Below are 22,084 nucleotides of genomic sequence, written 5' to 3'. Positions count from 1 at the left end.
TTTCAAAAATTTTCTGATATTCTAATAAATAATACCATCAGAAGCAAAACACATGAACTAGGCTATTTATAAGGTATCTAAGTGATTAAAATTGCTATTTGAACTAACTTGCAATCTGATGGTGGAGCGTGAGGTCCATAAGGTGGGACTTCAAAAATGCAATTTGACCGATCTCACAAGAATACAAAGTTCATCAGGATTATTCTATAAACTAAGTAGACACAATTCTAATAATAAAGATCGCTCATGTGAAGCTCAAACAGTTTATCCATACAAATAAGATGGATTCGGATAATGTGATATGCACAAACCTCATGAATACTCAAGGTCCATATGATAGGCTTCTAATGTAGAGTGTAGACACATTTCGGTAAATGGCTCTTGCGTGTGAGCTCAAAGCAATTTGTATGATGTCAATTTACAAAATAACAAACTTTGGGCTAAATTGATCTCCTTTCCTTTAACTTATATACATAAGTACTTACTGCACAGGCAACGACGCACATTCCTTTAACTTACTATATACATACTTTCCCTAAAATGGTTTTTCTACTTGGTTTTCTCTACTCAGTACACTATTTAATCTTCTTCAAATGAGGAACAATCATCAGCGCATCCGTAATCATCCACAAATGGTGGGGATAGGTTGCATGAACAATTTATATGAACATGCAAGAACATGTTGTTATACCCCAAATGCAGCGGTACATCATTGCAAGAGACAAAATTGAATATTGATGATACTTTGCTGAGTTCCTTCATTGGAGAGATGACGATTGTGCTCATTGAGTCATTACAGAAGCCATTTGTGACTGTAGGAGCATGGATATAGGGGAGTTTGTTAAAGAACTGACTCAACTGATAGTAGTGATGAATTAGAAGAAATGCCCCCATCAACTGAAGCTAGCCTTTCTTTCCTTCGAAGGTAGGACTCATCGATGGAAGCACAACAGAGGAGCAATGAGTATGCACCCCTTGCTGTGGCGATGATTATTCAAGAATTTTTTCATATGTCACAGATATTAACTATATGTCTTCCTTCAGGTTTTTACTTTGCTCAAGACATCACTGATAACAAAGACACCTTTGACAGAAACTTTTCTTAAACTTATTCCAGCACCTAAATTGAACCAAAAAGTTGTTTGGCAAGCTATATAAAAACCAAAATGGAAGATCTAGCATCGAATGAAAATACAAAGATTCGCATCAGGTTTACGTGCACAATCCAAGAAATGGTTTATTATACTGATATGGCCGAGGAATATCTAATTCAACGAGCACAAGCATGCTTCTCTGCCCCAAGCTTGCCCCTGATTTTGGCTATGAGAATCATCCTTTGGGCATTGAGGAAGATAACACAATATCCCCAATTTCAGGTTTGTCTCTTCTGAACAAATTGAAGGTACCTTTCAGTGTAGCATATCAATCTCTGAAATAAAACTATAGCAAAGCAACTCCTTCATATTTTATAGTAATTCTTTCAAAAATCTTAGGCCTTTTCATAAAAATTTTGTTGAACTAGCACTGAAAAGTTTAACAAATTTGTATCAAGTTCATTCTTACAGTTTATCATTTTTTCAGTGTTGAAGTCAAAGATGAGGTAAATCTAGTACTGGACAGCGTATTAATCCAGCTTATTTAGCTTGGAAACGCACTGATAAGTTCCTTGTTACTTGGTTATTAGCGTCTATTTCAGAATGCATGTTTAGCTCTGTGTCAAATGTCAGACGTCTACTGACATTTGGCTTACACTTGAACATGAATTTTTGAGTGATTCAAAGGCTAGAGCTCTACATTTGAAAACTTTATTACAAAGTACTCAAAAGGAAATTTAACAATTGGTGATTACTTTAAAAGATGAAAAATTGCCGAAAGTTTGAACTGCAGTGGTCAGGTTGTGTTGGTGAAGATTTACTTCAACATATTCTGGATGGATTAGGACCAGAATTTGACGTTGTTGTCGTCAATTTAACATCCAGAATTGAATCTAAATTTGACTCTGTTACGTTGCAAGAACACAATATTTGCTGCAAAAGTATGAAATGGTATTGAAAAATTCAACACTGTGGATTTCCCAAACAGTTCAGTACATCTTGCTGCAATCATTATTCTGGTAATTCGTCAGGCATATCTAGTAATTCTGGTTACTTCTGTGCCTGCATCTGCTGTAACTACAATGCCTACTTCACAGCCGTATCAGATCTGTTCCTCTCACTATAACCACCCTCTGGATTTGCTGGTTCACCTGGTCACTTTCGTCCAACCTCTTATTCAGGACAGTTTGAATCACAAGTTCATACCTTAGACCATCGGTTTCAAACTACACACAGAGGTCGTGGTAGAGGCATTTCTAAAGGAAGACCTATATGTCAAGTCTGCGCAGATAGGACATACAGCAGTCCAATGTTACCATAGATATAACTCCAACTACAATGGACGTCCTCCACAGTTTGGATCTCCACCATAGTTTGAGTCTTCTGGCTCTTTCAATTCTGGAAATTTAGGAAACTTTCTTCTACACACATTCTGTTGGATAGGGCAGTCGGTTTGGATCTAGTAACTTTGGAAATCAACAGCTGCACATTTTTACTGCTGGTAATTCTTATACTGGGATCATCTCAATTTATACCTAATCCTGCTCATTCCTCCCATGGATTTCACTCTACACAAGAATTCTCCAGAGGCCAACACTTACTTCATCAGCTTCTAATGGTGGAAATTCAGTGTTCATAGTTCCCAGTCAGCAGTCTTTTTCACCTAGTCAGGCTTATTTTGCAGCTCCTCACTTGTCAAATGGTCTTCCATGGTTACAAACCAGACTACTGCACAGGATCCAGCCTGGTTAATTGACTCCGGAGCTACTGATCATGTCACATCTGATCTGAGTCAAATGCATAGCAGCAGGAATTATGAGGGAGCTGAGCAATTACAAGTTGGCAATGGTAAGTTCCTAAACATTTCTCATATTGGCTTTACATCATTACCTGTTCCTTGCAATCTAAATGCCTCCATTTGAAAAATGTTTTGTGTGTCCCTAATATCACAAAAAACCTACTTAGTATTTCAAAGTTTACTAAAGACAATAATGTTGTGGTTGAGTTTCATTCTGATTGTTGTGTTGTTAGGACAAGGTTACCAAAAGTCCTTCTGCAGGAGAGCTTAAAGCAGGACTATATCAGTTGAATCTTACCTCTAACTATCCTGCAAATTGCAATGATCAGTCTGTCTCAATTGGTGTTAATCCTTTGTGTCTCCTTACCATCTCAGCCTAGTAAATATGTTCCAGTTCATTTTGTGTAAAAAGTCTATGTTAGAAGACTCTAATAACTCTGAGAATCTAAATGACAATTGTAAGTCCATTTGAGTATGTGTAATAATTCCTCTGCTCATAAAAAAATACTGATCATCTCCCTGTTGATTCCTCTACTGAATTACCTTATATGAACACTGCATTGTGTGAATCTAACTTGAAGGTTGATACGTATTTAACATCTAGTTCTATTAGTCCTTAGTTACACAAGATTCTGACTTAAGTCCTGAATCTACACTAGCATTGAACATTCAAACTAGTAAGAGTTTAAAAGAATTTAACTTGGCACAAAAGACTTGGCCATCCTCATACTGAAGTTTTCAGTCATATAAGTCAAATTAACAGTGATCCTTTAGTAAAGTCAAAAATTCCTCACTCCATGTCATTTTGTGATGCTTGTCAACTTGAAAGTTGCACAACAGTTTCCCCCTCTTCATCTAGAGCTACTGAACCTTTGCATTAGTTCATATGATCTTTGGGGACCTGCTCCTATAGTCTCATTTGAAGGAAATAGTACTAGGTACAATTTGTAGATGATTTCAGTAGGTTCACTTGGCTTTTTCCTCTAAGAACAAAAGCTGAAACCATTCAGTTTTCATTAATTTCATCATTTAGTAGAAAGACAATTTGGTTACAAACTAAAATGCTTACAATCCGATCAAGGTGGTGATATAAAGGTCTAATTCCATATCTTGAACAAAATGGCATTATGTTTAGGCATTCATGTGCATATGTTCATTCCCAAAATGGAGAAGTGAAAGAAAACATAGGCATGTTGTTGAAACAGGTTTAACACTACTTGCCTATGCATCCATGCCATTGCATTTTTGGTGGTGTGCCTTGAAACTGCAGTATTTTTAATCAACAAAATGCCTTCATCTGTTCTACAGTTTGTGTCACCTTATCAAACATTGTTTCATAGATCACCTCTTATTCTTCTCTCAAAGTTTTTGGATGTTCATGTTTTCCTCACATTAGAGACTTTAATCACATAAATTTAGTTTCCATACTTTGAAATTTGTTTTCATAGGTTATAGTCTTGTGCATAGGGTTTTAAGTGTTTAAGTCCTACAGGAAAGCTGTTTATCACTCCTAATGTTAGGTTTCATGAGAAGAGTTTCCATTTGCTGAGAATTGTAACTTCTCTAGCCATCATTCAATCTAAATCCAATCTGTCACCTCACGCCTTCATCTGCTCAAATAATCCTGTTTCTCAATTTCCTTTTGTTCATACATTACACACACTATCTTCAAATGATAAGCTCCTGCCACAGTTGCTCTTGTAGAAAACTGTTTTCAACCAAGTTCTACTCCAACAATTGGCAAGGTAACCCCAATCTCATTCTCTGTTCTCCAAATTCCACCCTGCCTCTGATTGTAACAATTCCAATTCTGAAAATCCAAATACAGTTCCTCACCATGGAAACTCATCTATCCCATCCACATCTTTACCTAATCGTTCTCTGTTTGTTGCTTAGCCCCTTCTCACTTTCCAAACACATCATCCCCATATACCCACAAACTTCCCACGTGCTCACTTGTAGTTGATTTAGATCCTTCACAATTTCCTGCTCTATCCATTGGTTCTGAAGGTGTTAAGAATCAACATCCTATGGTCCTAGAGCAAAGGTTGCTGATAAATGAAAAAACACTTTGCACCAGCATTTCAGTGGCTGGTGGGCTAAGGCTCTATACTCAGCTTCAGTAAACTAAGAGCAACAACTTTTTGCTTGCGAGAGGTTCAGCCGAACCTTCTACAGTTCAAGAGGCTTTGGCTAGCAAAGCTTGGCAAGAAGCTATGCAAAGTGGTATGATGCTCTTGTCAAGAACAACACTTGGACATTGTGCCTAAGAGTTCTGATATGAACATTATTGGAAACAAGTGGGTTTTTAGAGTTAAATTTAATGCTGATGGGACTTTACAAAAGTACAAGCTAGGCTAGTTGCAAAAGGTTTTCAAAACACCTGGCCTGGATTTCTTTGAAACTTTCAGCCCAATTCATCACCTTCAACCATCAGAATTGTACTTACTTTAGCAGTCACCCATATGGGGACATACAACAAATTGATGTAATAATGCTTTCCTTAATGGCACTTTGAATGAGACGGTGTTTATGAAGCAACCGGAAGGCTTTGAGTGTCCTCATTTTCCATCTCATGTATGCAAGCTCAATAAGGCCCTTTATGGTCTTAAACAAGCCCCTAAGCTTGATTTGACAAGTTGAAGGAGGCACTCTTGCCAAGGATTTCAGAATTCCATATCTGATTCCAGCCTCTTCATCCTTAAAAAGGGGATCAAGTACCTATATTCTCATCTATGTAGATGATATCTCATCACTGGATCCAACCATTCATTTATTCTTCAACTTGTCAAGATTTGAACCTTAATTTCTCCCTAAAGCACTTGGATCAATCAAATATTTTAGGGGTTAGAACTCTCAGAACATCTCAGATTCACCTCTCGCCAAACAAATATGTTGTTGATCTACTACCAAAAACAAGAATGCTGTGAAGCACATGCCTGTCCAACTCCAATGACTGTTGGCACAAAACTTTTCTCCACCGATAGTCCTTTGTTTAGGATCCTAGTCTCTATAGAAGTACAGGGAGCATTACAATATTTAACATTAACCAACCTGATATAAGCTTCTGCGTTAATAAACTCAATCAATTCCTTCAAGCACCTACAGAGCTCCAGTGGCAAGCCTGCAAGAGAGGTGCTCAGATTTATCAGGGAACACAATATCATGGCTGCATTTAAACCAGCAGCCTCCTTAAGTGTTAATGTTATGCAGATGCGATTGGGAAGTAATTTGGATGACAGGTCAACAAGTGGCTACTGCATTTACCTAGGACCTAATCTGATACAGTGGAGCTCTCGCAGCAAAAAGTTGTTGCTCTTAGTTCTACTGAAGCTGAGTATAGAGCCTTAGCCCACACAGCCACTGAATCGCTTGGCTGCAAAGTGTTTTTTCAGAATTAGGTTGAAAATGCCTACTGTTCCAGTGATATGGTGTGATAATGTCAGTGCAGGAGCCTTGGCACGAATCCTGTTTTTCATGCAAGAACAACATATCGAAATCGACGCTCACTACATCAGAGATCATTTCTGTCAAACAAAATGTTGTGCAGTAGTTCCTTCAAAACTACAAATTGCGGATGTTTTCACTAAAGCATTGTCTCTGGCCATTACAAGAAAAAGTACTTTTTGCAACCATTTTTTTGCAACTAGGCAAATAGTTGCAGATACCCCTCATTTAGTACTAAATTTAAATTAGTCGGCCAAGGGAATAAAATTTAGGGCAAATTTATTCCCACCTTTAGCGTCTAAAATTAATATTTTGCGACTAATGTGATTGTTGCCTAATATCACATCAGCGACAATTTATTTGGTTGCCATTCTTAGCGAACACAATTGACACTACAACAAGGGATTCTGCAACTAAAATTATGGTTACAAAATAATTATTTGCACTACTGAATAGTTGCTAATTAGATGCAATATTAATTAATTATTTGTAACTATTTTTATTAACAAAATAATAAATTACCGAAATATCCAAGCTTTTGACATAATTACAAAGAGCCCAGGGTACATTTGGCAACTAATTATTTTGTGCATATATAACTAGTTGCAAAAACTCATGTATAGCAACTAAAATGTATTTAGTCGGTAAATTTGAATTTTTTTTAATCAACTTTCCCGGTAAAATGACAAAATATTATTTTAATTTGTGACTAAAATTACTATTGCGTAACTAATTAGTTGTTGCAATTATCCTCTTTTGGCAACTAAGGTTGTATGATAATTTTGAGCGCCCCATGTTCCCCTTGAAATAAATTGAAATTTTGGTGTCATATTATAGTTATCCTCTCTTTGTTGACTTAGAGGTCTTATTGACATCTTAGACTTTAATTTCCTTATTATGGATTTGGGATTCTCTACAACCTCTTAACCCAAAACTGAGAAAAAACAATTGTTTTCTTTGCTTTTAAAACACTACATTTCGTATTTTGGCCACTGCTTGCCTGCCTCCTCTCAAAACTCAAAAGCCAGCCCTCTCCTTTCTTTTCTGTTCCTCTTATTAGGTTTCTGCTTGTTAAAAGAGAAGCCTTGGGAAAAGTAGCACTGTTATTTTCAACAAATGGCTTTCTCTTCTCTCCTTAGATCTACGCCCACCGTTTCTATTTCACGCGCCGCCGACTTCTCTTCTTCCTCCTCCGATCGTCTCAGGTCCGATTGCCGTCTTCTGTTCTTGCCTTCGTTTTTTCGAAGCTCCGTTTGGTTGTTGTTGATTGCACTGAGCTTGGAATCTCAGTAGCCAAGAGTATTCAACCCATCAAGCCTTGCTACAGAGTTGCCACCCTAGTTCAAAGTAAGAATAAAGGATTCATTTAGTGTTCATAGTCTTGGAAACTAGTTTAATACTGTGCTGATCTGTTTTGTTTTGTTAGAAAACAGCATGTGGAGCACAAAGATTGGAATCATTGTATGTTTTACTGTGATTGAACTATTCTTTGTTTTGCTTACCTGATTGGAACTATTTTGTCCCACGCCCACCCACGTTTCTCTTGAACCGAGCTATAGAATTTTATGAAAATGCGGGTATTTGAGTGACGCATGGAGTTGTTTCGATGAAATGCCTGAGAGAGATGGTGGGTCTTGGAATGCAATGCTTAGCGCGTATATATACGCAACATGGGTTTGCAGAGAAAGTGTTGGTATTGTTTGTAGTATGAATAGGCGGGGATTTTAGCGAATGAGATTAGTTTTGCTAGCGTTTTGCGGTCTTGTGGTGGGGAATTGGAGCTTGGTCTTGCGTGGCAGGTTCATGGAGTGATTGTGAAACGTGGGTTTTGTGGGAATGTGATTATGAAATGCTCGCTTGTGGATGTGTATGGGAAGTGTATGGTTGTGAGTGACGTGAGGCAAATATTTGATGAGATAAGAATAAGAATGTTGTTTCTGGAATGTGATTGTTAGGATATCTTGAGCAGGGGATGAGAATGAGGCTATTTTCATGTTTTTTAAATGATTAGGAAAATATTAGGCCCTTGAATTTTACTTTTGTTAATGCTCTAATTGCTTGTTCGTTTTGTCCAAGTTAAGAGGGATGCGATTCATGCGGTTGTTTATTAAGAATGATTTGAAGGGGATAGGTGGTTTTGGTTTCCCTTATTAATATGTATGTTAAGTGGGAAATTAGAGATGCTCATAGGATATTTAGCAACCGGGAAGAGGGGTTTGATTTCTTGGACTTCTATTATGTCGGATATCAACAAGTGGGAGAATTGAGAGAGCAAGGAGCCTTTTAATAGATGCCTGAACGGAGTGGTGTCTCTTGGATTCAATGCTGCAGGGTATACTCGTGCCCTTCAATGGGAGAGGCTTTGGTTTTGTTTTTGTTATGCAAAACAACTAAAGACATTGACAATGTCACTGTTGGGTTACTTCTAAATGTTTTATTTAAATGTTGTGTTTGATTACAATTACAATAACAAAACAAACGGCAATAAAAACTTCCATTTTATGCTAGGGTTAATTGCTATAATGGTTTCCTGAAAATGGTTTATGGTTTATAATTTTATTGTGATCATTTTAGAATCAGTCTTGGATAAGAGTGGAATATGAAAGAATTGGCAACCATTGATTTTAGATTTATACAGTCTTAGTGAAGGAGGATTTTATGTTTGTAATTTGATCTTCTGCGTTATCTGGTCTGATTTTATATTATAGGTTGTTTGTCTTGTTTAACTAGTTCATTTATCTTTAGTACCTTTGGCTGAGTTTTGAGAATTCATATAAAAAAACTGAATCGTTTATTTATGCCCGTTTTGTGTGTTGTTTTATAATTTTGTTGTTACATTCAGTGTATACTGATCAGTTCTTTTGTAGGTTCCTATTTCTTTTAATGACTACAAATTTGAAAATGAAATGTTTTCTTTGTAACGATTGCATCTGCTTTCTGGTTTAACTGCAGGTTTTGGACTCATTCACGATCTTGTGGCTGCGGACCTATTATAATTATTCAAGTCTTTAATCCTTCAGCTTTGTAGAACTATTTATTTATGATTGTTTGTCACATACTTTGGAGCACTGCATGAGTGTTTGCCTTGTGATCAAAAGTATAAAGATTTCATAGTTTTCAATTGTAGCGCATAGAGATTCAGAAGTTGCGGTAGGAATCTGTATAGGGTGCTTGTGGTAAGTGTACATGCATTATTGGTACCACATTATTAGCTGCATTTCAAATCACATTATTGTACAATGGATACCTTTGCTGACTTCTTTTTGTTTAATTCATGTTTAACCATGTTTCATATCTCACATTAGTGTTGTTTATTAGTTAGAGATTGTTAATGGTTGCAATACATATGTATAGTTGTCCTATTCAATGGAATCATTTCACTTTGACCTTGTATACTGAAGTTTCATTGGAAGGTTATGCCCAAAGTTAAGAAAGCTAATATTTGAATTGATGGATTTACTGCGATTGCTTGTGCCTATGAGTCCGTTAGGGATTGGCTTGAGCAAGAAGGAAGATTGGGCAGCATTAAATTTAGCATCTAAAATGACATAATTAACATTAAATTTAGTCACCAAGATATATTCGGCTACTAATAAAATAGTTGTGAAAACTTATTAGATTCTACATTCAGCGTCTAAAATGATTATAATTACTACTAATTTTGGTCACCAAAAGATACTTCGGTTACTAATAAAATAGTCGTAAAACCATTTGGATTTTACATTCACGTCAAAGTATTACAATTAACCACTAAATTTTGGTCACCAAAAGTACATTCGTCGACTATAAAATAGTTGCGAAAATCTTTTACGAAATTACTCTTACACCTTTAGCGTCTAATTTTTGTGTGGGATTCGCGACAATTATTAGACACTAAAACGTATATTTTGCAACTAATTGATTAGTCCTAAACAATTTTACCAATTACCCTTGAACTTTTAGCGTCTAAGTTGGGGGACTAATTGGACCAGCATTTAACGACTATTTTGCTAGTTGCAAAAAAAAAACTTTTACGCGTCTAAACCAAATTTAGACGCTGTATGAATCTGCGACCAGCCTACTGCAACTAAGGGCGACTATCAAATTTAGACGCTAAAAATGGCTTAGCGTCTAAATGTGACTTTTTGCATCTAATTTTGCTAGACGCAGAATGCCGTTTTCTCTGTAGTGTGCTCAGTTTCATGAGTTAAAGGGTAGCTCACTGTTGTTGGGTGACTGAAACTGAGGAAATTTGAGCTTTATAGAGGCCTCTGGCTCTGGTTGATTTGAGGGATTATTGTTGCAGAGCTACAGGTTTAATGGTTAGTTGAACTGCAGTTTAATGGTGTTCTGATTTTGCAGATTTGCTGTGAATATTAATGTTGAACGCAGATTAATGGTTAATTGAACTGTAAGTTTAATGGTTGAGTTGTAGTTACTTTGCACTGCAGATTAATGCAGGTTGATTTAAGGAGCTGATTATTGCAGAACTGCAGATTTGCTGCAATGTTATTGTAAAACTGTAAGTTTAATGATTGAGTTTGCAGTTGTCCCACTGTAGATTAATTGTTGCAAAAATGAACGAACTGCAGATTTGCTACAAGTGTTAGTGTAAAACTGCAGGTTTAATGATTGAATTGCAGTTGAGTCACCACTGCAGATTAATTGTTGTAGATGATTTGAGGAGTTAATTGTTGCAGAACTGCAGATTTGCTGCAAGTATTATGTAAAACTGCAGATTAATGTAGGTTGGTTTGAGGATTTAATTGTTGCAGATGATGCAGTTGAGTCACACTGCAGATTAATTGTTGCAGATGATTTGAGGAGTTAATTGTTGCAGAACTGCAGATTTGCTGCAAGTATTAGTGTAAAACTGCAGATTAATGTAGGTTGGTTTGAGGAGTTAATTGTTGCGATGATTTGAGGAGTTAATTGGTGCAAGCTGCAGATCTGCTGCCCTCTTTTTTTTTTTTGAAGTTTAATGTGCTTATATGGAGCTGGTTGTTAATGAGGAGCTGATTTGGTGCAAGATTAAATGTGAATTTTTTTTTTTGAAGTTTAATGTGCTTATTTTAGAGTTGACTTCAGAAGATGCCTACAAGAAAAAGTATTTTTTGCAACCAATTTTTTTGCAACTAGGCAAAAATATTGCAGATACCCCACATTTATAACTAAATTCCAATTAGTCGACCAAAGGGAATAAAATTCTAGGGCCCATTGATTCCCGCCTTTAGCGTCTAAAATTAATATTTGCGACTAATGTAATTTGTTGCCCAAAATATCACATCAGCGACTATTTATTTGGTTGTCAATTCTTGCACGAACACAATTGGCAACTACAACAAGGATTCTGCAACTAAAATTATGATTACAGAAAATATTATTTGCAACTACTGATAGTGGCTAAATTAGATGCAAATATTTATTAATTAATTTGTAACTATTTTTATTAGTTACAAAATATACATTATCGAAATATCCAAGCTTTTGACATAATTACAAAGGGTCCAGGGTACATTTGGCAACTAATTATTTTGTGCATATTACAACTAGTTGGCAAAAACTCATGTATAGCAACTAAAATGTATTAGTTGCTAAAAGTTGATGATTTTTTTGAACCCAACTTTCCCGGTAAAATGAAAAAATATTTTTTATTTATGACTAAAATTACTGTTGTGTAATTAATTATTTAGTTGAAATTATCTTCTTTTGGCACTAAGATTTTAGTTGCCAAATGTATGGTAATTTTGAGCGCCCCATGTTCCTGCTTGAAATAAATTGAAATAAATTATCTTCTTTTGGCAACTAAGATTTTAGTTGCCAAATGTATGGTAAATTTTGAGCGCCCCATGTTCCCTTTGAAATAAATTGAAATTTTGGGTATGTTTTTTTGGCAACTAAAGTTATAGTTGTTAATAGGATTTTTTTTTTTGCAACCAAAAATTAGCCACTAAATATTGTTTATTAAAAATAATATATACTACTAGTAACCAAAATCAATTTTATTGTTTGATTCTACTTTTGGCCGCCTACATTATCATCTCTTTGATTCTACTTTACCATCTTTTTTATTCTACTTTTGCTGCCTACATTACCCCATTGAAGGTAACTTTTTATTTTTATTTTTATGTCAAAGCTCATTCTTTTACAGATGGTATTTCAATTTTTATTGTTGATTTTCAATCCGTTTCTTCACAACATTTGCTTTAATTTGTTTAAGCATCTGTTGTTAGTGACGTTCCTAATGGTGGCTTTAACTTCGTAATGGATGATTTTATTTTTGTCTTCCCTTTCATCTGACATTACGGTGCTATTATAATTGTAATGGTGCCTTAATTCGTTTATTGTTACTAATAAACGAAGGTGTTTAATTTTATTTTTGTCTTCTTTTCATTTGACATTATCATTTTTCCCTAAAACTTTTGCTTAACTACTATTTCACTCATTTGTACAAACTCTCATAGTTGACCTCCTTCTGGCACTGGAACAACAGTTCTAGTTTCTACTATTCTCGTTCAGTAAACAACGACTTGTTCACTGACTTTGACGCTTATTCTGTGCCTATTTCGAAGAGTTGTTAACTTCGGTGAGTTTTGGTGAGGCATATCCCGAACACCCAAATGTAGCGGTGCTTAGAAAAATGTAGAAACCGAACCTAACCAGGAACTGAACCAGTTTTTCGTTTACCTAGAAACCGTTCGATTGTGGTCCGCAAAAATATAAAAAAACTGAATTTCTAATTTAAAAAAAAAATTAAAACGTAAACAATTTTTCCTTAAAATTTAAAAAGTAAACAAATTGAAAAGTCCTTGAATCCTTTCAATAAAGAAAACAAAACCCCATTTGGGTAACATAAAAACAAAAAACAAAAAGTAAGCAATTTTGCACAAAATTTTTGAAACTTAAAATTAAAAGATGGTAAACCCACTTATACAAAACCCCCAAACTAATTTTACCCTAAAACGCAAACACTCTCCACTTCTCCACTCCGTTTGCATCTTCTTCTCCATTTTTCCACACCACATATAAAACATTACAAAATCTCTATGCTTTACTTCTGAACCCAGAAAAAGAAGTAGAGAGTTTTTAGAGATTAAAAATAGGTGATGAATCTTAAAGATTTGGTGTGTGTATTATACAATAATGTTGTGTGATTGAAATCCATTTCTATTAAACACCAACAAAGGCTGATTTCTGCAAGAAGAAAGATCCAAAAGTGCTTCTTTGCTTCTGAACCAAAATGAAGACCAGGAATTTGGTGTTTGATGTTTGTGTTACTGTTATAGCTCCTATTGTTCTCTATACTGATAGATTCTTGCCTCTTTCAAGGCTTCTTCTTATATTTCTCTTCTCTTCGTGAATTAATTTTTTCCTATCTCAATTTCATACCTTGTTTTCTTCTTCCTCAATTAACATTTTTCTGGGTTTGTTTCGTTTTTGCAGCTAGAAACCAATTTCTTGAGATCTTTCAGTTTTGTAGTTTTTTCAACTTTCCTTTTTCACCCCTTGTCTTTCAATCAAGATAAGATTTAAAGTTTCAATCTTTCTTCGTTTTTTCTCTTCAGACTATCGGTGGTGATGCCAGCCATCTAAATCTTCTTCCCCAGGTGCTTGTATGTTCATGGGTTTTTTGTTTAAATATTTTCTTACTTATAAAACCAGATCTTTATTATTATCCCTTCAAAATCTCATTTTTTTTCTTCCTTGTTGCATATAGGAATCTTCCACAACCCGTAAAGTACCCATTGGAATAGTTTATTCAGGTGGCTTTTTCATTCTTTCTCATTGTTTGTGTGGTGAATTAAGAACTTTTGTTGGGAATTTGTCATACTTGTATGTTATGGTTAAATTTGCTGTATGAGCAGAATCAGATAGCATAAATTAGCTAGAGTTTTGTCCTCAGTCAATTATAAATTACACAATTTGCTGTATTGCAAACTTTGCTAACTGATACATTGGATAAGGGAACTGAAACAAAGTTAGAGCTACATTTTCCTTTGGCTAAGATGCTAGAGGATAGATAGAGAAAAGGAGCTGAAACAAATTGAAGAATCGAATACTGCCGCAAGATGAGAATGATATGCTGAGTAGAAAACGCAAGAGGTAGCGAATTTGAATTGTTTATGCTAAACTTATGTGCATTATAGCCTTTAACTAATATGGCCTCTGCTTATTGCTTTATGTGGTTCACTTGATCAGTGAATTTCCTTCTATAGAAAGTATATGTATTCTAGCTCTTAAGCTAGCTGCACAAAAATTACTTTGTTGAGGTGGCAAAAGGTGTTATTTTTACATTGTGATGAGAGAGTACATCAATTTGGTGCCTTTTTTTCCTCTTTTGGAGCTTTAGCTTCTACTTCGTTGTATTGGACTCTTTTTGCATTCTCTTTACCTTCAACGCATTGGCAGCATGTTGTCATGTGACGCATTTGATGAGTCTGGATGTAATTATGGTGTTTTCAGAGTTGTGAGTCTTAGTCATGTTACTGAGCCTTCCTTGATTAGATGACATTTTATGACTTACTATGATTTTATAATCTGTTGGTCAGCGTATAATTGATCTGAAGGTGAGACTATGCTGTGATCTTGCAATAACCAGCTCAAAAAGATATTGGAGGACAGGGTGAGACATTATTTAACTACTAATTAGCATAGATTTTTGCTTTTTATTATTACTATTGTTACAGCTAATCTTACAGCATTACTGAAATGTTTTTGTTTAATTAGAATGTTAAGTTATAGCAAGTTTGTGCTAGTTGCATGATTGACTGAGGATAAATTATTACTATTGTTATATAATGCAGTGTATAAATTAAAATGTTTGTTATTTTTGGATATCTTTTAAAAGTGTTGTGATAGAGGAATGCTGTATATAGCATTGAAAATGATTCAGTTGCAGGTCACCTTTATCGTGCATAAAATATCATTTCTGTTGTATGCTGTGTCATGTGAGCCAACCGAATATCATTACTGTACTTATGTTTTTAATGTTTCAATATTGTGTCCTTGCCTAACAACCCACAAGAATATCATTACTGATTTTGCTAATGCTTCACTCGTTTGCATTCTTGCTCTTACAAAACCACACTTGAGCATTACACTAGTTTCATTTTTTCATTGATGAAGTTCCCAGTGTATTGTTTTAATCCAATGGTGTGTTTTAAAAACTTGCTCAATGATACATGGCATCTTGGTGCAGCCCAGTTAATGATCATTATTGGAAATGTTTCGAAATGAGTATATTGGAACTGCTCCATACATATCCTGCATGCCTTCTCTCATCACCATAACTCAGCCCAAGAGATCATTTTTTATCCTCTCATCCGATGGCTTATATCGTATCTGACCAATCAGAAACGTTTTCAAATGTTGAGAGTTTCATGGAGAATTTTCCAAACGGTGATCCTGCACGCACCTAATAGAACGGCTCCTCCATGCAGCTGACAAAGCTGGTAAAATGTTCTTTCTTCTCTGCTTATTTCTTTAAATGCTAATATCATCCAGTTGTACAAATGTGGAAAAGAATTATGAATTTAACCTCTGAAAGTAAGGGTGTTTCTTCCACAGTAAATATGTTCAAAGCTTTTTCCATGCCAATATTAAGCCATTTGTCAACTATTTCTCAATGTAACGTTCTGACATAATTTTTAGTCGTTTTCTTCTGCATTACAATAGTAAATTCTTAGTTATCTTCTTAATCTTATTAACGTGATGGCTCCAACAGATTGGTTTGAGCATTTATTCATGGTTACCTAACATTTTGTATGCATTGACTTATTAATTATAATTTATATGTAATTATTTAGTTTCTGTTTGACTTATGATTATGCATTGAATTGATGGTAGGAAAAATAACAAGCTACAAGATGAAACACAAGCAGGAAAAGTGAAAAAACAGAAGCTGAGATATGTGAGGAAGTTCTTGGTAAAACTTCCGGATTTAACAGAATTTTGCATTTTCACATATTGAGCATCATCCACTGCAGCGAAGCTGAGTTAAGGTGCATTGTGCAACAAGAAGAAATAAGATTAAACAGTTGGAAGACCAGCTAATCTTATTTGATCAGCAAAGAGAAAATAGAAAGCCTTGAACACCAACAATTCATCCGGTTAGAGATGATGAAGCGCTAACTATAGCCCTTGACTAGAGAAATCTGATAAAGCTCCAACTCGATAGCACTTGCCTTCTCGAACTGTAAGACTCGTCCTCATCAGTACAGCTATTTCAAATACCGGAACTGGTGACACTTGACATGCTAACGGACTCGATGGTTATTTTTGTGTTGTATGGACAAAAGATATTTTGACATGGGGGTAGAACCATCTTTTTAGGATTGTTTGCTATAGTGTTAGAGGTGTACATGGGTGGGCATTTTTTTTGTTAGTTATGCACAGATAGATAGTAGAGAAGGAAAATGTGGGTGCATGCTGTTCTTTTGGTTATGCACATGTATAGTGCATTTGGATTTTTATTGCTCATCATGCATAAAATCCATGTATGACTTATATATATTGTATGAAAATATGATTTTGATTTAGTGATCAGATTTTTATATTGTGTCCATTATTTTGTTCATGTTGAATGTATAATGTAGGTCATACTAAATGCTCTAAAAAAAACACATTCTGCAACTAAGTTTTCAGTAGCAAAAGCCATTTAGCATAATTGCATTCCGTTGGAAGTCAATATGAAATCTCTAAAAAAACACATTCTGCAACTAATGTTTTAGTAGCAAAAAGTATTTAAGTATAATTGATTCCATATCCGCGTCTAAAAAATAGTCGCGATAACATTTGGTTTCACATTTAGCGTCAAAATGATAACATTAATCACTAATTTTTGTCACTAAAAGATACATTCGTCACTATAATAGTCCACAAAAACTTATTGGATTCCACATTCACCGTCTAAATGACTATAATTAACTACTAATTTAGTCACCAAAAGATATATTTCAGCCACTAATAAAAGTCGCGAAAACCTATTGATTCCATATTCAGCGTCTAAAATGACTATAATTAACTACTAAATTTTAGTCACCAAAAGATACATTCGGCCACTAATAAAATAGTCGCGAAAACCTATTGGATTCCACATTCACGTCTAAAATGACTATAATTACTACTAAATTTTGTCACCAAAAGATACAGACCACTAATAATGTTTGCGAAAGCCTTTGGCGAAATTACCCTTACACCTTTGGCGACTATGTGCGTATTCGCGACAAATTATTAGACACTGAAATCGACATTTTGCAACTAATTGATTAGTCGCTTACAATTTTACCAAATTACCCTTCAACTTTTAGCGTCTAAGTTGGGACTATTTTGAATAACATTTGCCGACTATTTTGATAGTCGCAAAAAAAAACTTTTTGCGTCTAACCACAATATAGACGCGCTATGAATCTGCGACCAGCCTACTGCATTAAGGGGCGACTACCGAATTTAGCGCTAAAAATGTTTGCGTCTAAATGTGACTTTCTGCTCTAATTTTGTTAGACGCAGAAAGTCAGTTTTCTGTAGTGATGGTTTAAGTTACAAGATTAATGCAGATTTGAGAAATTGATTTGATCTAACTGAAAAGTTGATTTGAGTGGAACATTAAGACAGTTGAAAATGAACCAGTTTTGCTTAAGGGGAAGTATCAACAAAAGGTTAAATGTCTGGGAAGTTGAGAGTTGAAAGTGAACTTTTTTGCTTAAGGGGATATATCAGCAAAGGTCAAGACGGTGCCGTTTCTCTGCTTGGCACTTTACTAAATGCAAAGTGACGTCGTTTTCAATTCATCATATAACTTTCCTCTTCTCTTTACTTTCTGCACTTTACTCTTTCTCTCAATTATTCAGTTAACGTCTTTCTCTTTCTCAATTGTATAAGAACAAATCTCATGTAAGCTCATTTCATTCAGTTAGAAAATAAAGCTACTGAAATTGTGCTTTTCTCTAGAAACTTCAATTTATCTTTTTCAAGTTCTCAAAGCCTCATCAATAGAAGCCAGCCTTTCTGAGGTGTCCAAGCTAGACTCATGGACTTTAGCGCCGTTGAGGAGTACAACATCGACATAGGAGTAGATGAGGTAACTATTTCATTTTGATTCTAAAATTTAATAATTTTCTCATATTCTAAAATTTAATAATTTGTAGTTAAGAACCGTTTTATAGGATCAAACTTAGTACATGAAGAAACCAATTTGTACTTTTGATGAACATCTCGTGGAAATAATTCACCTTCAATGCACTTTGCTTTTTTAGAAGTAAATGATGGGGATTAAAGAAAAAAGGAAAGAAAAATGTTTCGCAGTAAAGCCAAAATGTCAGAAGTTAACTAGTCAACAATTATAATTGGCAAAAGGTAGGGCTTTTGAATTTGATCTACTATCATCTTTTATTATATCAGCTCTCTGAATATGATTATTAAGTTCACAATTTGTTAGATAGCTGAACTGTGGTTGTATTCGTGACCTGTCGCTGTCAGCCTTCTTTCAGGTTCTCGCTTTGCTCAAGTGTTCACTGGTGTCAAAGAAACCTTTGACAGAAACTTTGTTGAATCGAAATTCAGCACCGAAGTTCGGAAAAGAAGATTTTGATCAGAACATCTATGTTGAATCTACAGTAGAAGAATCAGAATCAAATGTGGATGGGAAGATTCATGTAAAGCTTATCATCAGTAAATCCAAGAAAATGGTTTGTTTTGCCGAAACAAGTGAAGAATTTGTTGATTTAGTCTCCAGTTTCCTAACTGTTCCACTTGGTTATATAATAAAAGAAATGCAGAGTAGCATTTCAATAGGATCCTTAACTAACCTGTACAATAGTGTCCAGGAACTCGATGTTGAGAAATACTTGAAATCTAATGAGCACAAGGAAATTCTCATCAGTCCGAAGCTCGCCCCTGATTTTAGCCATGAGAACAATCCTTTAGGCATTGAAGAAGGTTTGCACCCATCATACCGTGCTATAGAATATCATGTATATCCTTATCATTATGAATTGACTTCTGATGGTCAAATTCCTTCTGGATCTACTTTGAGAAGTTCAATTTTAACTGTCAAGGGTCCTAAGTCTCATTTTAAAGAAGCCAAAAGAGGAGGGTTTGTGACTGGACCAACAATGTTTACCGTAACTGACAATCTGATCATCACACCCATTTCTCAAGTCAAAAGTTTGTGTCTTCTGAAAGAATTGAAAGTATCTGTCAGCGATATTGAGGAGCGTGTTGTGCATGTGGGCAGTGAGAAGGTAAGTTGACATAAATATTTCAGTATTAAACTCTAACAAAGCATCCCATGATTTCTGATGGTAGTTTCTTTTGACTATTTTGAGATCTTGTTATAGAGATGCATGATGATTTTGGCATACAACCCTTAAGAATTTCTTCGAAATTCAAGTCCCTATGATTTAACTTTAACCTTCTAGAATGTTACTATTGGAAACCATAAAGTATGATGAGTCCAGCTATATATATCATTTTCATTTTCTTAGTGCAAAACATTATTCTGGGACATTATCACAGTAATCCACCCCGCAAGGTGCAGCAAACAATATAAAGTTTCGTACATGTGTTTTAAGGTTTTTCCTTACATTGGTAAGAGCAATCGAGGTCTTATTAGCTTTAAAGTAACAATGAAGAACTGTATCAGCCAAATAGCTTATTTCTTCATAAGGTTTTAGATTCTCATACTATTTGTATCTTTTATTATTTTTATGTTGTAAGTCTTGTCAAATTGCAAGGCATTGCCATCTACAAATGCATTGTTTTCAATCAAATAGTAAGTGACAGTATAGAAGTAAAATACAAATGCTATCAGATTATTCTGCCAAGCCAATAATCTACCACACTAAGCTAGTGCCAATTCTACTTTTGTTTCCGCATTACCACCTCCCATTAATTAGACTATATAAATGGTGAGTTTTGATTCAAAAGCTGTTCAAGAAGAGAATCCATTGAAGATTATCTAAAAGCATGATATCAATTCTCTTGTTGATACCTTATGAATCTATTTCCCTTGTTGATACCTTATAAATTTGTTTTACTTTGCAGGCTTTGCGTCTATTAATGGCTTCTTTTGTATCAGAATCTGCTTTGACCAGTGTCTTTCTGAGAGAGCCAAATCCAGAATAGTCAAGTTAATTTTTTACAGCTAAAATATAGAATGTTGTTCATGTGAAACCTTTTTATATATTTTGTTAAAATTTGTGTTTGTACTCTAGCATGCTCTTAAACAAGAGTGTATTGCATATATGTTACTACAAAGGATTTGCATTGTATTTGCAATTTGAGTTTGCTTATATGAGTAACATCTTTCTTTCTCACAAACACACACAACAAAACTATGCTTTTCTTCTAATCTGCACAAATAGAGAAACAAGACATCTGTGTTACAACTTTCAGGTTTTTATGCGAGTTTGGAAGCTAAACTTCTGAAATTTTTATTTTTATAAAATTTCCAGAATCAAGACGCATGAATAGGCAAATGACATGGTGTTTGTGGACTGAAACATTGGCTCAACTGAAAGCCAATAAATTATACATTCATACATTTTTTTTAAGATGTGGGAAGTAAACTTTGTTTCCAAGAAAAAGTTACCCTAATTTGACATCAGATAGTGGTGTTAATAGTTAAGAATGAAGGGATAATGAATTATCTTGTAATTGGTAGCTTGTGAATCTTCTTTATATATCTATATATTAATTACAAAAGTAACTTTTCCCTTTACCAAAAACACAAATTATGTCAACAAAATTACAAAATAACCAACTCTTGGCTCTCTCTCTCTCTCTATATATATATATATATTAATTTTGAGTCATTTGAGCTCTTTCAACTTCCTTCATTAATTAATCCACCTTGCCTTGTGTAACAAATCCCACATTGAAAATGTATTGGGGAGGTCTTGGGCTTATAAATGGGTGGAGTCTCTCCACTTAATAGGTTAACCTTTTGGGTGTAAAACTCGCAGCCGTGACAAGTGGTATCAGAGCAGACTCAATCCGTCTTTCGATGTCCCACCAAGCGCCCATGCAGGGGCGTCCACGTGTGATTGTGGGTCCACATGAGAGTGAGGTGGATGGGTAGGCGGGGGGCCCCATCTGTGATGAGGGCATCACAAGATTGGGTGGGAGAGAATGTAACAAATCCCACATTGAAAACGTATTGTGGAAGTCTTGGGCTTATAAATGGAGGGAATCCCTCCACCTAATAGGTTAACCTTTTGGGTGTGAAACTCCCAGCCCGTGACATTTGGCATCATTCATGCATTATTCTTTGATCCTCTTACTGTATATATTCTTTCCTAAAATTTTCTGCTGGGTACACTCTTTGATCCTTTCTAAAATCTTATTACGATTCTTTCCAGCAATGTGCTAGCTGGAAACCAGGCATATCTTACTTTATAATGTATTTGTCCGTAGAGTTGCAACATTTTTGTTAGCTTAAGTTACATGATTTGGACTGTTAATTTCTTCTCCCTTAAGAATTCTTACTTTAAAAAGGCAGTTGCTAAAGATAATGGACCACACATGTAGGGATACACCTTTAAAATTAACAGTCGCTTAGTTCCATTTTCTCTAAGAATATATATTTTCTCTGTTACAAGAAGATCCAAAGTCAAGTCAAGTCAAGTACTGGACTGTTCATTTCTTCTCCCTTAAGAATTCTTGCCTTCAAAAGGAAGTTGCTAAAGTTAGTGGACCACACATGTACGGATGCACTTTTTAACTTACTTAAAACCTCTCTTCTACTTGATTTTCTCTGCTCTCTGCT

General features: G+C 35.1%; 1 protein-coding gene across 1 annotated transcript; it reads left to right on the top strand.

Annotated features, from left to right (window-relative positions):
* Positions 1 to 18,346: 18,346 nt before the first annotated feature.
* On the top strand, positions 18,347 to 20,442 carry LOC116124559. The gene is made up of 3 exons (XM_031410278.1): positions 18,347 to 18,397; positions 18,759 to 19,559; positions 20,362 to 20,442. Exons 1-3 carry the CDS (start codon positions 18,347 to 18,349, stop codon positions 20,440 to 20,442), a joined length of 933 nt encoding a protein of 310 aa, XP_031266138.1.
* Positions 20,443 to 22,084: the final 1,642 nt, after the last annotated feature.

Source organism: Pistacia vera, unplaced genomic scaffold (assembly GCF_008641045.1).
Source record: "Pistacia vera cultivar Batoury unplaced genomic scaffold, PisVer_v2 Contig153, whole genome shotgun sequence".
In the NCBI taxonomy this organism is placed as follows: domain Eukaryota; kingdom Viridiplantae; phylum Streptophyta; class Magnoliopsida; order Sapindales; family Anacardiaceae; genus Pistacia; species Pistacia vera.
Note: the sequence above shows the minus strand (reverse complement) of the source record. Positions and strands in the feature narration are given on the sequence as shown.

Excerpts from the sequence above, each read along its gene's own strand:
- LOC116124559 (XM_031410278.1), top strand. The coding sequence starts at position 18,347 with ATGGACTTTAGCGCCGTTGAGGAGTACAACATCGACATAGGAGTAGAT. Across the intron at positions 18,398-18,758 it reads TCGACATAGGAGTAGATGAG|CTGAACTGTGGTTGTATTCG; the intron begins GTAACTATTTCA and ends TTTGTTAGATAG. Across the intron at positions 19,560-20,361 it reads TGCATGTGGGCAGTGAGAAG|GCTTTGCGTCTATTAATGGC; the intron begins GTAAGTTGACAT and ends TTTACTTTGCAG.